Source organism: Vulpes vulpes, chromosome 4 (genome assembly GCF_048418805.1).
Source record: "Vulpes vulpes isolate BD-2025 chromosome 4, VulVul3, whole genome shotgun sequence".
In the NCBI taxonomy this organism is placed as follows: Eukaryota; Metazoa; Chordata; class Mammalia; order Carnivora; family Canidae; genus Vulpes; species Vulpes vulpes.
The window spans coordinates 20,325,513-20,343,957 of NC_132783.1; the positions used below are offsets into that span (position 1 = coordinate 20,325,513).

The 18,445-nt window shown below is 37.4% G+C and overlaps 1 protein-coding gene across 1 annotated transcript in view; it reads right to left on the reverse strand.

Moving 5' to 3' along the window:
• Positions 1-18,445, reverse strand: part of LOC140598704 (rho GTPase-activating protein 20-like) — a 39,134-nt gene that overhangs the window by 1,222 nt on the left and 19,467 nt on the right. The window contains exons 5-12 of the mRNA XM_072757230.1: positions 16,175-16,324; positions 14,371-14,412; positions 13,651-13,735; positions 9,918-9,995; positions 7,690-7,750; positions 4,661-4,849; positions 2,881-3,053; positions 1,406-1,567 (exon numbers count right to left, since the gene is read on the reverse strand). Of these exons, the coding sequence (XP_072613331.1) occupies positions 1,406-1,567; positions 2,881-3,053; positions 4,661-4,849; positions 7,690-7,750; positions 9,918-9,995; positions 13,651-13,735; positions 14,371-14,412; positions 16,175-16,324 (940 nt within the window). The remainder of the gene's footprint in view (positions 1-1,405; positions 1,568-2,880; positions 3,054-4,660; positions 4,850-7,689; positions 7,751-9,917; positions 9,996-13,650; positions 13,736-14,370; positions 14,413-16,174; positions 16,325-18,445) is intronic.

The following is an 18,445-nucleotide window of genomic DNA, read 5'->3' on the forward strand; positions in this document are numbered from 1 at the left end:
AGAGAGTCTAATGGCAAACTCGTGATGGTCCTGAGGATGTATTCATTTCTAGTGTAGGCCAATTCTCCAGATAGTTTGGCATGATACTATTCAGGCCAAGGTTGCAGAGTCTGATTCTCCACAAAGATTAGTCAACTTTAAGTAGGGAAAGCTTCAGGAATGTCTAAGAACTCTATGCACACGTGGTCACCATCTTCCTAGTCTGTGCCTATAACACGGGAATAGAAAAGACCCTATTAAACCTTGCTAGAAACATCAATTCCATGTGTGCACCTTCAGGAGGGCAACACTTATCATGCTATTCGAGTACCTAATGTATCATCATTCTTTCCCCTGTCTCTTGATGCCTATATATATATTTAGTGGTGTGTTTTACTGGACCTCAGTGTAGTAGTGGTCAGGGACTATTGGTATCTTTCATATAGTTGAACAGAAATGAGGGACAAGAAAAGACCAAATGTGACAAGGAAGGACCACATATGACCTTGATTGTAAGAGTGTCATCATTACTGCCTTAACTTAGTTTTGTTGAGAGCTGATAGCAAGTGCCAAGGTAGATGGATTAAATTCTCTATTCTAGTTCTCACTTCTTTCTCCATTCCCATTTTAGCAATAGAATGGGATATCTGTGATGTAGCTGTATAATTTCCAAATTAATCTAGTTCTTGAGTTGATCTATTGAATTTTCAGAATTCCAATCTACTTTTGTCTGTTGCACCTACTCCAAAAGTTAGGTTTATCAAAACTGGCATGTAGCAAGAGCTGGCTAACATGTCGTTATAACCTTGGATGGTGGGCTAGACATCACAAATATTAACTAAAGGATGCCTAGGATGTGGTGAAAGGAGACACAAATGGCAAAATCATTCCTCCATGACTTATAAAGTAAAAGGCATCAAGAAACAGGAGACAATGCGACAATGATGGTTAAGAATGATTTGGTCACCTCACTGAGCCTTTTTGGATTCCTCATAAAGTAAACATTTGCTTACTATTGTGAAATTCCCTACCTATTCTCAAATTTTTCGTATGATTTTTCTTTTGGAAACTGCCTTCATTAGGATCGTGGTGAGGATGTCATCCAAAGCAGGATGTTTGCTTTGGTAAATATTATGTATGTGTGAGTGTATATTTTGAAATTTCTTAGTATTAATAGTATCATATTAGTATTAGTATTTTGCATGGAGTCCTCAGGTAGGCTGTTTGTGGTGAAAACAGAAAGTATTTCTAATGTATGGGGCTTTTAACTCCTACAGTAGCTTCCTTAAATTTGATTTCATGAAGTGTTTTCCAGTTTGACAAGTTCTTAATCAGTTATGCCTATGTTGGTTCCTGGGCAATCATAATGAAAGACACCATCACAGCTTCAGTTACCCATGTGTGGTAAAGCTAGAACTTTCCCCACCTTTAAAACACATGCTACCACATGAACAGATTTGCTGTAACAGTTAACTCTGTCCCCAGAATTTAGTTTCTCTTTTAGTATTCTGCAGGATTTTATACAGGCTGATTTTCTGAAGATGCCTTCCAGGAGTGGTCCTTTCCGATTGATCACGGAAAGCATATCCTGTAGGAAAAAAAGAAGAGCATATACATTTTGTATCCCAAGCCCAGAGCAGAAGCTTGTTTCCTTTTAGAAAGAGCTAGGCTATTGGATGGTGTACGGTTTTAGAGCTGGAAGGACTAAAGTCAATTTAGATTCTTTAGTCAATGTCTCTCTATAGTTTCTACCCAAAAATCCACCGTACAGTCATACACTGAAACATTGTAATCACTTATTTTAATCAGCTTTTTCATTGAATTTGCCCTTTTAAATCAAACTTCTGTGTTTCAAGGCCTTTGTGGAATCCTCGCCTGTCTCCTACTTTACCAGTCTTCGCTCCTTATTCTCTTACATAGATGCTCTTCCCCCAGTATGGAAATCTTTTTGTCATACTCATTTCCCATTTGTTGATTCCTCTTTAAGTGATTGTATCCTCCATTCCAACTGTCTCTATTTCCCTTCTTCCTTAAAAAAAAAAAAGCTCAAAAGCTCTCTTCTTATTATCTGATTACATTTCCTTCATGAGTCTTTCACTGTCCTTTGCTCTATCTTCATGTCCCCTCCCTGCAGTGTAGAAAGATAATAAGGGCTGGAGTCCAATAGACCAAGGGATCGGAAACCTATTATGCTTCTGATCATTTGTGTGACCTGGGGCAAATGTGAACTATACTGAAAGCTAATTCATTTGTAAAGTATGGAGGATGATAGTTCTAGCTACCCCCTAAAATTGATGTGATGCAAGGACGGGGTAGTAGCAAGCATGGAACTAACGTGGTTAATTTCTTCACACCTAGGATAACATTCCCAAATCTAGTGTAGGGTTGCAGAGGTCCTGGGTACTCAGGAAATTTCCACACTGACAATTCAGTACACCGATTTGAGATAACAAGGGCAAACTCTGTGGCTGTCATTTAACATCCTCTTTTAGAATTAGCAGATTCATATATGCCTCAGGATGAGTCTTTATGCTTAGGTAAGATGTTTTCAGTTGTTAGATTAAGTAGACTCCGTTGAAGGAGACCTGAGACTACTGTGAGTTCAGGAAGACAACAGCAGAATGTGAAGATGATTCATGCACACAGAGTCCATTTTGACTGATCTGAACAGGCCTACATGGGTCTCGGTGCAAACAAGTGGAATGGGCAAAACGTTGTTCTGCTGTATTGGCCAAATGACTCTTCAGTAGGTAAATCAAATGACACTAGCAAAGCTTCTCAGCCAAAGCCAGGGACTGTCTAATGATTTCTCCATTTGAGGGTAGGTTTGCATGAGAACACTTTGCCTCTCCAAGGTCCCTCTCCTCAGGAAGGTAAAAAAAAGACCAAACTGAGACCTACCAGTATTGGGAAGGGCAAGTTGTCCTTATCACATATATTTGTGAGTGAAACCCCAAAGAGCTGTTGTGGTATTGCCGATGGTGCAACTCTGCACTGGTTTTTCTGGCAAGTGCCAGAGCGCCGCCAAAAGGCCCAGTCTCTGAAAGGAGTGCTTTTCATGGTCTGGCCTGAATCTAAGGAAGAAGGGAGATTAGTGTATTTTAATTCACTTAGCATTATTTTCACCATTGCCATTTTGCAGCGTGTTCGTTGTAGTGGCTAGAAGAGTGAAACTGAGTCATTTGTTGTGTAGAACTCTCCACGTCCTGATGTTGGCTAACAGCATCCTCATGGCATTGATAAGTTCTTGGTTATATCCTTCAGACTGATGGTTAAACCTAGAGACTCGATCAGATTCAAGGTGAGTACTCCCTGTGTCATCAGTTACTGCCAGTTACAAGGCATCAGGAGGCACTGAACCTGTAGATGTGTTTTCTACTGGAGTGATCAGTGGGTTCAGGTGTCAGATCTGATTTTAAAAGCTAGAAGGATTTGGTATGCAAATCAGGCTGAGTTTGGTAATCCTCTGCTTTCACAGCCAGTCTCCCCTCAGCCCCAGATTTCCTCTTTGGTTTCTGAGTGCTCAAGTTTCTACCATCCAAAGGATCTGCTTCTCAGGACACAATCTGCCTGAGCCCTACTTCTATGTTCCTCTGCTCTGGGCCATCTTCAAGGATGACTTGCTGCAGTCAGGGTCCTTGGGATGTTGTCATTACATGCTGGCTATCTGGTGGCTGTGTTTTCTTGTCATATCCCACTAACCCACCCAGAGATGATGATTTTGGTTAAATAGGTTTAACATTTACTGAAAGGAGCCTAAACCACAATGAAGTGTGGAAACCTACTTCCTCACACACACACTCAAACATATATGTAAATATACATCTACACACAAGTCCCAGGCTTGAAAGAAATCATAGAAGCGAAAAAAACAATGAGAGGTTATGAATGCACTTATAGAGGTTACGAATGCATATGTATATTATATATATATATGAAGGCACCAGTTTCCAGAGATGATTTTTAATTACTCAACATTCCCTATGAAGGAAGAGCTTTCCAAAGAAAAGGTGACCAGCAGTGAAAAGCTGAGTTCAAAGTTTCTAGTGCTCAGCTGTGAATGTTTTCCTTTGAAGATTCCTTAACATTGCTTAAATAACTGATTTTTGAAGAGTCCAGAGATGAGCCAAGGTTTCGAAGGATAAGCACATGAGGAACATTTCACCAAATAACCTTGAACACCCGGCCACTTGGCTTTTCTGGGATGTAGTGAGTGCATCACCACCTCCACTCATGTGGGTGCCAGCACTGCACCAGAAGCATCCTGGTCCTGCCACTTATGAAGCTCAGCATTTTAAAGCTTCAGTTTGCTCAACTTTAACATAAATGATGCTACCTACAACTCGTTAAACTAAATATATGATATACTACTCAGCACAAGGCATGGCTCAGGGCAGCCTTGAAAGTGCTCTGAGGGTATAGAGAAAGACAGGAGTTAAAGGTCTTCCCAAAAGATTTAAAACAAGGAAACAACCTTCATAGAAATGAGTTCGGTCTTGATGTCAGACTTTTGAATTTTTCTAAGCTTGATTTTGGGTAGTTTTTGCATTCTTTCCTATACTGTTCCTCCTCATTGATGACAATAAGCTCACCCAGAAAGAATAAACTGTGTGTCTGAATTGTGTTTAAGCATGGAGACATGAGCCAAGGGAAGGCACTTGAAGAAAAGCAAGCGGCTCACCTCTCCCTTGCTTATTCTGGGCTGGGTGCCTGGGCTTCAGTATGAAATGGATTTGCATCTCTGTGATCTTCTGCTCCAGAAGGAGGGACTCCTGAGTTGGGGAAGGAGAGATGGAGTCCTCTGCTTCCTTTGGCAGTGCTTTAGTAGATGGAAGATGGCTCATTTTAATTCCATAGGGATGTTCATGTCCTGTATGGAAAGAAACCTGAATATTTAGGATGATGGTGATGGCTGTCATCAAACTACCTGAGTGTAAGCATCACCCTATTTGTATATGTTGGTATTCTTGTCATCAAGAAAAAATTTGTATATGTTGGTATTTTTGTCATCAAACCAAACCTGAGTGTAAGCATCACCCTATTTGTATATGTTGGTATTTTTCTGGGACTTCTAGATAAAGAAGGCTGTGCCTCCAGAGTGAGCATCATATGCACCCTTGTGGGAACACCTTACAGAAAGCGTGTGCCCAAGGGAAAGATTTTAAGAAGAGAAAACAATTTAAAGCATGTTACTTTGCTTGAAATACATATATTCACGAGTGCAATAAACAATGCTGACTTTTGCTGGGTAACTATCTGAGAATGTTGAAGGTTTTCTAGTTTGTGCCTTGACACTAACTACATCTATACATCTTAGGCAAATTACTTGACCCCGTCGAGCCTTACACTAATTCTTTGAAATGCTTGTCCACACACAAACTTATCAGAGTGAATATATTAATAAGCATTGGTGGTTAATATTCTTATTTTTTATTTTTATTTTTTGGTTAATAAATTTTTAAATATTTGGAGTATATATATATAGAATTGCTATCTTCACTATTCTCTCCAACAGAATGTCAGTCGAACAGATTTTTTGTTCATTTCCTTTTGTCAATTCTCCAGCCAGAGCTACTCTAGAGTAGTGGGATGGGTTGCCCTTATGCTTTATGGTTCCCTTCCACTGCTGCCCTCCCTCTATGGGGTGTCCTGCCAGGCAATGATCAGAAGGAAGGGTGTGCAGAGTGGGAAACCCAGAAGCAAACTGTAAAACGATGGTTAGAGAATAGAAAACCACACCCAGAGCTATCCAGAATTGCCTGCCAAGTGATTTGTTTTGCTCTTTTATGCTTTAAATTGTTTTTCCTCTCTAGAGAATTCTCAAAGACCCTATGAAATGATATGGATTTCATTTTTTAAGAATAGAATGAAAATTCTCATTCTGGGGATCCCTGGGTGGCGCAGCGGTTTGGCGCCTTCCTTTGGCCCAGGGCGCGATCCTGGAGACCCGGGATCGAATCCCACATCAGGCTCCCGGTGCATGGAGCCTGCTTCTCCCTCCGCCTGTGTCTCTGCCTCTCTCTCTCTCTCTCTGTGACTATCATAAATAAATAAAAAATTAAAAAAAAAAAAAAGAAAATTCTCATTCTGTCATTCCAGATTTATTACTGAATGTACCTAAAGGAGCTTTTGCTGTTCTTTTCATCCGTCATGAATGCAATGTTCACAAGAATCACAGGGACTTCGCTCCATTAAGGAAAAAGAAGCTTCTATGACAGCAATACAACCAAACCAAGATAACCAGGAGTTAATCCACAATTGAGAATTGAGAGTATGTTTTAAAAAATGCATTTTTGAATGCTCTAATGGATCATCATGAACGACAGGCTCTTCAGATTCCTTAGAGCTGCGTTCGTGTGTGAAGCTATTCAAATTCTCAAAAGTTACCATCTACATCATTTTATCTAAATTAATGCACTTTATTGAAACATATATAAGTATTTAACTTTTTTCCTTTTTACTGCTAACCAACTATGCTTTTAGATTTTATTTATTTATTCATGAGAAACAGAGAGAGAGAAAGAGGCAGAGACACAGGCAGAGGGAGAAGCAGGCTCCATGCAGGGAGCCCAACGTGGGAGTCGATCCCAGCTCTCCAGGATCCCACCCTGGGCTGAAGGCAGCGCTGAACCACTGAGCCGCCAGGGCTGCCCCTGTCCAACTTTTACAAAGATGTCAACATTAATTCAAAACAGGAAGTGGTACTGAGGGGTTTTGTTCTCAGTGATGAGCTTTGTGACTCTATAGTCTAAGACTGGGAATATATATTTTGCAGAAAGAAATTGGTTGTTTTTTAAAAAAAGGAAATTGGTTGTTTAGATTTCCAGATTATTTGAAAAAGAGTTATAGCTTCACAGGTTTATTAAAAGGATAAAAAAATTTCATGTAAGAAGGAATGCTTTAAGATTTCTAGAAGAGATTATTGTCACCATTACCATCCATTACTATACTTCAAGGCCTGCTACCAATCCTGTCTTCTTTTTCTTTTTTTTTAAACCCTTCCATTACTGGAAACATTAAACAATTTTGCTAATCCAAAGATTTTTTTTTCAGAGAACTTGTGCTAATAACTATTTTAGAAGAGGTGCAATCTGTTTATCAATAACCTTAAGAACAGTGATGGAAAAAACCTGAGAAACAGCAAAGTGCAGGCGATTTCATCAGTGAAGATGAGAGGAGTTTAAATGTGATTATCTCATTTTCCTTATGATGCAGAGAAAACTGGGCACAGGGCAGGGGTGTTAAATACATATCTGTACCTGGATTCAGAGACATAACTGGATTTTAGAGAATTCTCACAAATAGAGGCTTCTTAGCAGTTAGGAACTAGAATTCAAAATTGACATATGAAAAATAAATGTATGGGAAAAATTCCAATCCATTTTGCTTTCATACCTAATGAGTAAATAAGTAAGTAAATAGTAAATAATCACACTTTTTCAAGACAGCTCTGTTTGTCAGGTAAAAAGAAGTAGAAACAAAAATTTACATTTCTCTCCCTCACTAAATCATAGCTGCTGAATGAAGAGATGTTATCAATGCCTGGGCAACAGTACCTGGTAATTCTTTATTAAACATGTGAGTGAATATTGCATGTGATTTTCACTTTTAAGGATTTTGAAGCTTAAGAAAGAACAACCATTACTTTGAAACTTAGAGTTACAATTTTGAACCTAATCAATCCCATCTTAGATTTTCCCTGACACTTACCAATTAGTGGAAGTTTTTCCTTGCCAGAACTCGCCCACAGCTGGAAGTCGTTCTCAGAGCCCTTGGAAACAAAAAGAACTAGGTGTCAAAACATATCTTTCACAGTACTTGAAGAACACATTTCCTTAGCATATCTGTGTTTCCAAAAAGAAAGAATTGGGGCCAGGATAAATGGTATTTGGTCCATGGAGGTAGCTATAGTAGTTGTTAACTAGTTCCCCTCACAGCTTCCAATAGACTGTCCCAGATTCTTGTAATTTTTGATAAAGACCGGGAAACCACAGTACAGCCAGCCCCTCACTTTGTGGGTGGCCCATGGTGTAAGAAATGAGATTTGTGTCCCTTTACTATGGAGTAAAAGTCTCATCTCAGAGTCCTCTCTTCTGCTGTCTCTAGACTCCTTGGATAGCGTTGGCCTTTGTCTCCAAATGTCCCTGCCCAGAGATGCATGTTGTCCAGAGAGCCATATACTCTGCTATGACTAATCCTGAGCAAAGTACCTTGAGAGGCATCAATAGCTCAGCAGCCCTGAGCCAAAGGAGACAAATGCCCAAGAGACATTGAGGAGATAGTGGACGGAAGTCTGCCACTGGCTTTGGGGCAGGCAAACTCCACTTTAGGGAGAGAAAGGATGAGGACTCTAGGCAGCATGTCAGATGCAGAAAATGATTACTCCCAGCACAATTATTGCCCAGTAATACTGAAAATCCCAATTGTTTGAAACAAACAATTCTAAATTATAAAGATTGCTGAACTATTTTAAAGAGTCTTCCTGGAGACTAAAGCAAAAAAACGTTTGAAATGGAATTATTGGTAATAGTTATCATGTGCCCTTGACTCCTGATTAAAAATCATGGCCTTCACCTTATGAAGGAATGTCATAGGTATGGGCACAGACACAGATACACACACACACACACACACACACACACACACACACACACAGCTAAATCTGCTCAAGATTGTGTTGCAAATAAGAAGTAAGAGCTAATAAGGTAGGGTAGGGTTTGGAAATGCCATGCTGGAATCCTTTAAATCAGGTATACATAAAGCCAAATAAGCCCAGTTCTTCATTAAAATAGAAATTCTTTGCCTAGTGACATTGATCGCTTTAAGTAAAGAAAATCACAAACATGAAATAAAATGAGTTAAATCATTAGTCAATCTCCCCACCTTCATCCCTCAAACCACTCACTCTCTTTTCCAGGATTTAATTCTTACTTAGGGTTTCTATATCATACAGGTTAGAAACGTATGTAAGGATGTGCTTTAGTCAGTACATATAAATTCAATTTTATTTTGGATGTATTATTAAATGTTGTTTGTACAGAAATCATTGATTTCTTCTGCCAAATTCTCGTTGCTCTGAAATTTTAAAGGCCTTTATTATACCATTGGCTCAGATAGAATTTACAAACAATCTTATGATTATGTCACATCACATTTACAGAGGATTTTGGATAAGAAGCTGTGCTTTCCAAGTGCTCCCTTTGGTTCTCTCCATCTATCACTGTCCCTCTTTTTTCCCTTATAAAACCTCATCCTCAAATATCTTTCTCTTTCATAAAAAGAGATCAGCCCCAGATCCATGGTCTTATTCAGAACTTGTCTTTGTCTTTACCAGTTGCTAAAGGGTATGAGCTGCTTCATCCTCAGGATCTGCATCAAAAGGAGGTAGCTTGTAGCCATGTAGTCTTTATGTCAAAATGTACAACAGAACATGTAATTTAGGATTCATTAAACGGATTGAGTCCTTCCTTGTGTGATAACTAGGGTCAATAGGGATGGAGACGTATCAGAATTGAAAACACAGAAAGAAGAGTCCAATAGAGGAGGAAATATTTAGAAATTTAGAAACAACAATAAAAAAGAAACTTAGAAACATCTTTATTGTCTGTATTTAAAATATATACAGTAAACTGCATATTGTTATTAGCACTCTAAAATTATAGTCCAATTTTAGGCTATAACTTTGAATTTGCAGAAAATTTCAAATGGGAATATAAGAATAGCACTCATGTATAAGCTAATACTATAGCTTCGCTGCCTTCAATTTCTAAAGTTGGAAGGAAAAATATGAGTATGTTATCCACAATAATCAGCTGTCTTATGATGGGAGGTGCACAACACCTACACACACACACACACACACACACACACACACACACTCACAAAACTCAAAAGTCAAAGTTGGTTCGTAAACTAAAAATAGATAGTAGGCAACTTACGGTTATTCCCAGCATTGTTAGTAACATGTTGATAGTGTCATTTGCTGTGTCGGAATTTGTCACTGTTACAGTTACGGACTGTAAAAAATAAATAAGAAAAATTGCTACAATTTTTTTAAAATTTAAAGCATGTGACCAAATAATTGTCAAATTATTATCCATACTCCAAAAGTAAAGCTTGTTTCCAGGTAATGACAAAGTAAAGCACGTGTAGAACACGAACCCTTAATTATAATTTCATTTTTTTATATAACATGAAGCTAGTAGGAAACATGTCAGTAAAACATATATTTCCCTCCAAGAATTTGTGGCATACAAAATACAGCAGCTGAAGCAAGGAAGAGAAAAATTGAGAATTCTAAGAGGGCACATGGGGTGACCCTCAGCTCCATAAGGCTATTTCCAAAATGGTGGGAGGGGGATAGTATTAAAGGAAGGCACTAGATACTTTCCTCTCTTACTGAGTTGTGTTTGTATAGTATGGCTTAGTTCCTTTGTTTGTTTGTTTCTGGGTTTTTTTTTTTTTTTTGGCTTAGTTCCTTTGTAATTACATAGTCGGTTTCAGTAAAATCAGGTAAGAACTGGCTATGAAAGACACTTTTTAAAAACTACTATTTAGTCCATATTTTCTTTGTCAGGCATCATGGTTAACTAAGACTTCCATTGTTGCAATCTCTTAAGACTGATGAATCTAGGAAATGAGACTGGAAATGTTAGAAGTTGATGTTCCATTCACAACTCTGCCAGCGAGTAGGTACTTCTAATAGCTCTCTATCAGACCATACATTGAGAAACTGCTCCATACAACTAGGAAAAGTTTAAAGAAAATTTTCTGAAAGGGGTTAATAGCAATCTGAGATGGATCTATAAGACTATCTGAATTACAAACTATCTGAATTACAAAAATTACGAAAGTCATATAAGAGAATATGTAACCAGAACATTTACTATGCATACAGTTTTTATAACATGTTTAGGCAATGGGGCCTGTGTCCTTCGGGAAACAGTGCATAAAGAAGAAACAGCACAAGTGGACACCCACAGGCCTTGAAAATATTAAAAGCAAAGTTAAAAGAAACTCTTTCATAAATCACTCCTTGTCCTTTCATTGTATTTTTCTTCTTATGAATTGAATGCAATTGCTTGATATCACAGATGGTCCCAAAGTAATTCAATAATCATTCAAATAGCAATTCAAATAGTAATTTAAGGGATGTATGTATATTTTCCTGCATGTTGTAGGTTCTCCCAACAGACAAATTCCATTAGATAGAACTCTCTCTAAACAAATAACTTCAGAAAAATAAACTATTTTTTGAAATAATTCAAAAGAAAAAGAAAACTTAGGTTATGTTCATGAGTCAAAACTGTTACTTAATATATGAAGAACCAGGCAAATGAGATCAATTTTCAAGAGCTGAAGCCACACCTGAGATGATCTCGATGCTTAGACTATTAGCCAAACACAGCTATTACAATAATGCTCAATGATACAAATGAAAATATGTTCACATTAAACAAAAATAGAGGCATCATAGTATAGAAATAAGAAGTATTAATGACTTTTCCTTATTTGAGAGGAAAAATATTTAACATAGAAATTTTTATCGGAAAAATATTTTTATTTATTTATTTTTTTTGAAAAATATTTTTAAAAAATTTATTGACTAGGCTACATTGCATAATGGAGATGATGAAAAGAAGTCAGTGATTTGAAAATAGATACTAGAAATTATCCAGTGTGAAGAAGAAAAGGGGGGAAAAGATTGAAAAAAAATTACAGAGCCTGAGGGATCTCTGAACAATGTGAAAGTGTCTGATATGGAAAGAATGGAACTGTCAGGAGGAGAGAAAGAGAAATAATGAGGAAGGAAATATTTGATGAAATAATGATTAAAATTTCCCAAATTTGGTGAAGACATAAATTTACAAATTCAAGAAATTCAGAATATGTCAAATAGGACAGATTCAAAGACAACCATGCTTAGGAACTTCATAGCCACTCTGCTAAAAACCAAAAATAAAGAGAAAACTTGAAAGCGGCTAGAGAAAAAAATGACAAATCACCTACTGAGGATTAATGTTTAATCACAGACTACTCATCAGAAAGCATCAAGACCAAAAGACTGGAACATCTCTAAAGGACTAAAAGGAAAAAAATTTGCAAACAAAATTCTACACCCCCAAAAATATCCTTCAAGAGTCAGTGTGAAATAAAGCCATATTCAGATAAAAGAAATTAAGTAAATCTGTTTGCAGCAGTTCTGCACAGGGAATGCTAAGAATCATCTTTCTAGGATGAAGTGAAACAGTGCAGTGGGAAACTTGGATCTTTAAGAATGGGTGAAGAACATCAGAAATGTTTATTTCACCAAAACTATACCTCAATAAAGTTGATTTTTAAAAATCTCAAGGTAATTTTCCAAGGAAAGTTCTGAATGTAAACCACTGCCACAATTGATATCAAAGGCAGAGACAAGAATGTGCTCTGCTGCTAGAGAATTCTCTCTCCTTCATGCAGTGCATCTAGCTGGCACTTAACAACAGATCAAACTATTTGCATGGCTTTTGCTTTAGCCAGGAATACCTTTTTTGTTCCACCTTCAAATGCTGTTTTGTGTGATCTAGAGCTACTTCGAACTATAACAACAACCACAAAAAATACCATTTAAAGATACCCAAATTATCTTGTTCATCACTGTAAATGTCTTGGTTACTGTACTACAATTTCAGAAATCAAATTTACACACAAAACTGGGCCAATTGGTTTGATTTTTTCCTCCCCACAGTATAAAGAAATTGAAATAGAAATATGCTGATCCCTTAAAAGTGTCATCCCTCTTAGTTCAATTCAATCCTGATATTCCTTGGAACAAAAGACTTTTTGAAACTCCTCTGCATTTGACATAACTACTCAATAAAACACCTGATCCTTAAGTGGATCCTGTACTAGAAAGGAGACATTATTGAGGTCAACTGACAAAATGAGAATGGGAATGGCAGAGTAAAGTATTACGCCAAGGTTAAATTCACTAAAGGTGATAACTGTAGAATATCTTTATTCTTAAGAAATACTTAGGTTTAAGGAAAAAGGGCTATAGTATATGTATGACCCTCAAACATATGTATACACATACATGTAATAGACACAGAGAAAGAAAATAAATGATAAAGCAAATGGAATAAAGTGTTACCAATAGGTGAATCTGGATAAAGAGTATACGGGGTGTTTTTTGTATTACTTTTATATTTACAACTTTTCTCTGAGTTTATAGTTATACTAAATAAAATATCTGGAGGGGAAAAAGGACTGTGGAGACAATCCAGACCATTCTGTATGTAAGTGGTGGCCCTTGGAAAAAATGATGGTTCCTTCTAAATCACTGTATTACAAGCCACTATAAGCAATTAGAAGGATTCAGAGAAATGTCATAGACACATAACATCCAATACTCTTTCCTTGCTTAAGCACTGTAGTATGTATTCCTCTTGCTTCATGTTACCTAGGACACAGTTTTTAGGTCTATAAAGAAGTACATGGAGAGGGGGAAAATACATTTTTCCTCATGGCACTTTTCTAAATATTCTCTCTCTCTTCATACCTTTTGCTCTCTCCTTCCTCTCTCCCCAACTCACTGCTTCCTCCCTCTCTGTGTCTCCACCTCTATCCCATTTTTTCATTCAGTCAGAATTAGGAACTCAGAATTTAATTGTTGGTCTTAAAAATACTTACACAGGCACAGTTCTTGATGTTCTCAGTGAAGATTTTGAGGGGAATGCTTTTTGGCTGCTCCTTATCTTTGGCTAGCATGATGTACCTAATCCAATTCGATAGTAACCCAAAAGAGAGTAGGATAAATTACCTTACTTTCAAATCAATTTATGTTGATCATATTTTCAACATACTTCGTTATTTTTAAATGCATATAAATAAGCTCAGCAAAAAAAAAATTGGGGGTTGGAAGGAAACATGCAAAAATATTTCAGGAAAATAAGCTGTGACTAGGAAAACAATAGATCACTCTTGTCATGTGAGATTTGACCAGCAGATCCAGGCACCAAAGCTTTCCTGCCTAGACCGGAGGGCATACTAGCACCTTCAAATGTAGGAATGAGAAGTTGCTTTGAGCATTACTTGGTAGGGTAAACTGCACTTATGGAAATTTAATATATGTTTTGAGAATAATGTTAGCTATAATCATGAGGTTGGAAAGTGGGGGAAGATGAGAGTAATAACCAGAATTTCATAAAAAAAAATAAGCAATATATGGATGTAAAGGAGAGCAGGTTATTTGTAGTAATGGGCAGGGTACAATTAAATAAGAAATCATTGGAGGATAGTGTAACAATTCGTACTAAGGGGAGGGAACATAGTTTGGGGGCACTGCTTTGAAGAGATCTACATTTTTTTCATCATGGGTTAAAGACTTATAATATTACACTGACAAAATACCTTTGAAGGTAAGAACGCCATTTTTCCTTTTGTTCTGAAGAGCTGCAATTTAAAAAATGAGAAGAAAAAAATTGAGGAACGTACGATACTCCTACTAACATATTAAGATCACCACTCCAGACTAAAAATATGAGCAGCCCGTTGTTAAGGGATGTGGATGTGTAAATTGTACTCCCCTTAGAGTGGTTTTGATGGACTCCACTCTTCTGTGAGTGGTATTAAAGCAATGGGAAGTAGATCCTAAAGAGGGAGAAAAGTTGATTTCAAATCTGAAAACTTAATTGTGACTATGTGATGCAAGCTATGAGATCACGGGCATGTTGTTAACCACTCTGATATTTAGTTTCCAGAACTGGAAAGGGGTTAAATTATAGCTCAGAGTGTTCCTGCAGCTGCAAGGGCTATTCAGATATAAAGAATATTACCATTCAAATTAAATCACATTTAAGAAATTTAGCAATTTGGTGGAACTGTCTTGGCTCAGAAACAAGAATATCTTTTTTGGAAAAAAACACCTGTAATAGTTTTATTTCCTTATGCATATGGCAGATTGTAATATGTTAAATTAGTTCCTAAAAACCTTATTCTTCATCACTGTGATCTTCTGAGAAAGATCAATCCCCTGATGCAAAATTACTAAAGATTAATATTTTCTCTGCTAAAATATTCACAGCATTTAATATCCAAAGTTGCAAATGTCTTAAGGCTCATTCACACGTGGACTTATCACTTACCAGCATTCTTTTTTATTGTGGTAAATTACACATAAAAGAAAATTGACCATTAGTGACCTTTACTATATTCATCGTTCTGTGCAACGATCGTGACTGAACATGTTTATCACCCCAAAGCAAACATGTGTCTATTAAGCAGTCACTCTCCCTTCCCTCCTGTCCCTAGCTCCTGTACCACATTTTGTATATTGTTGATAAAAACTTGGTTTCTTCTTTCTTTCTTTCTTTCTTTCTTTCTTTCTTTCTTTCTTTCTTTCTTTCTTTCTTTTGGGACAACTACAACAGAGTGAGGTTCAAGGTCTCCTCTCCAAGATCCTGCCCTCTGATTCCCAGGAGGTATCTGCATGTTTAAATCACCGGAATAGATTTCTTGAGCAAGTACTATTAAAGGGTCCCATTAAATTTGAGAAATTGCTTTTACACTCCCAAGTTAATTCCCTTAACAACAGTATGTAATTATACAAATAAATTGATCATGCCATTGAATACTAGGTTGCCTGAATTGCTGTGTACAGATTATCTTAGTTGGTAACGATCTGAAACAAAATAGGATTCCATTGAGGCACTAAACTCAGATTATTCATTTGATTCCATTGAGTAGAGTTTAGTTGTGTAAGACACATTCTTAGGCTGACATGAGGATGGGAATGTGGCTCTCGACCCTGGATATCCTGAGCAGACACCTCTGAGTTTACAGGGATCATGCCACACTTGCATCTCTGTTTGAAACATCCACACCCCAAGCCTCATTCCTGTTTTACGCAGTTGCACTTAACACACTGCTTTCTTCTCCTCACCCCACTCCACCAAAATCTCGCAGGTCATCATAAAGGTAAGACAACAAAATTTGAAAAACCATTGATCAAAACCGAAGGAAATTACTCCAGTAGTTCCCACTATACATTATCTACTTGTTTCCTTGTGGATATAAGCACCTTCTTACGCAGAGTACAAGGCAAAACAAGTGTCATGGGAGGTCAAGAAGTGAGTCACCAGCTTGGTAGACAATAGATTACAATGTTATCCTTTTCAAGCCATGTAGATACAGGACACCAAGGCATCGGTCTTACCTGAAGGTGGCCACGAAGTTCACCGTGGGCCAGCCCAACACAAAGGACCTCCCAGAACGGATGTTGGCATCTCCCACTGTATCCATGCAGTTGGCAATCCACATGGTGTTCAGTGGTATTTTCTTTTTTATCTTAAAGTTTTTCTTATACCTAGAAAGATCCCAAACAAGACCTCTGTTAGTTCATTTCAAAAATGTTATGGGAGCAGCTGTGCTCTTTAGAGACCAGTTCTCACTGCTCCAGGGCAAATCATGTCTCCCGCATCTCCATTACCCTCTGTGCACACACAGAAAATGGTTAGATGGGCCTTTGCAATGTGTGTGTTGAGCAAACTCTGGCTTGGAAACCTGAAAACACTTCCTCTAAAGGCAGCAAATAGCCATATTTTGAATGGTGAGTATTGAGTAACCACTGTATATTTTAGAGCTTTGTAGGAAAACCATTCATTCATTTTCTATTGCTGGATTTGTTACTTATTACAGATAATTTTTATGGCTAATATTGCAGTTAATTATTCATTTATGACTTGCATACTTCAAAAAGTGTTTGAGGGGCTGAAGAAAGGTACCTGATACATGACTTATAAAAACAGTTATATGCTTTTTTTTTTTTTCCTTAAGAGAGACAAACCAGCGGCACCTGGGTGGCTCTGTCAGTTAAGCATCCAACTCTTGGTTTTGGCTTGGGCCACGACCTCAGGCTCTTGAGATCATGCCCCTGTGTAGGGCTCCCCATTCAATGAGTCGGATTCCTCGCTCCCTCTGCCCTGCCCCCCACTCATGTTTACTCTCTCTCTAAAATAAATAAATAAATAAATAAATAAATAGATAGATAAATAAATAAATAAATAATCTTTTCAAGAGTGTGAGGAAGACAGATGAAATCGAAACAAAAACATAAGCTTGGATCAGAAAGATTTAAAAGTTACTTTCAACGTTAATTTACAAAATATTTTCTAGCCTTTGAAGCATAGGTTATTTTCAATTTCCCTTCTTAAAATTTTGTCCATACCATTTTCCCTTAGATTCTGGCTAAAACAAAAAAATTGTTAGCCTACAGACTGAGCCCAACTGAAAAATCATCCATCCATCCATCCATCCATCTGTCCATCAATCAATCCAAGATCAGTGGTCCGGAGGTCTTATATGTAAGTCATGGATACTTCCCGTTTCTCTGAGGAATAAGAAGGGGTGAAATGGGTTTTTGATAATTTCTACCTAATCCTCTTTGACCTCAAAGATGAAAACCACCATTGATTTATTTTGGCTGATTAATTGATTAATTTGGTTAATTCATAACTTTGACTCGCAGGTGGGCTTGAGATTTAAATAGTTACAAGTCCTATAAGGAATGCCTGGGGAACTTGGATCCTCCACTCTGGAACTCCTTACTATTCAGAAACACATGTGGAAAACACTGAACTAAACTGAGATGAAAGCCACCTCATGTGCAAAAATCCCTATGGCTCCACTGATTCATGGAACAATTAGAGCTAAACTCTTCAGTGGGATTTATGAAATAAAAAAAATCTTTTAGGAAGCCCACTTGAAGGATAATCTAGATTCAAACTTAGGACACAATGAATATAAATATGATGGATACCAACATCTTTCCACATTTTTTTATTTCAACATTACACCCAAGTGCCTGTATCTCTGTGCTTGAAGATTTTTATGGAACATAGTCAATTAACAGATAAAATCATTTTTCTAGATAGTAATTCCAAAGGCATTGTCACGTCAAAAATATATGGCCAAGGGGAATGATAGACAGGTATCTGCTTGTTCTTACACATTTTTTTCTTTCTAATATAGGTATCTGTGTATATACAGACCCCTAAGATCCTGTGTGGAAACTTCCAAATACATTGACCTGGAAAAATCCATCCAATAACCTTAGTTCAATAAGGCACCAGGATTAGTTGAACCAAGGAATTTTCCTAGAGCCCAGTGTGTGGTTTCTACTCTCCTACAACGTTTTGAACTCTTATCATATGCCAAGCTCTGTTCTAAATATTTTATAAATATAAATATAAAAAATTTAATCCTCAAGCAACTACACTAGATGGTCTCTATTAGCTCCATTTTACAAATAAGGAAACTCACAGAAAGTTTAAATAAATTGTCAAATGCAGGAGACAGGGTTTGAACCCAGACAGCCTAACTCCTAAGCCCATGTTTGTAACCACTTGACCGTGAAGTAACCTTTTCATCTTTCCTACCCTCATCCTCATTTCTGTCCCCAGAGCCATCAGGCTTTCTCGTGGGATTT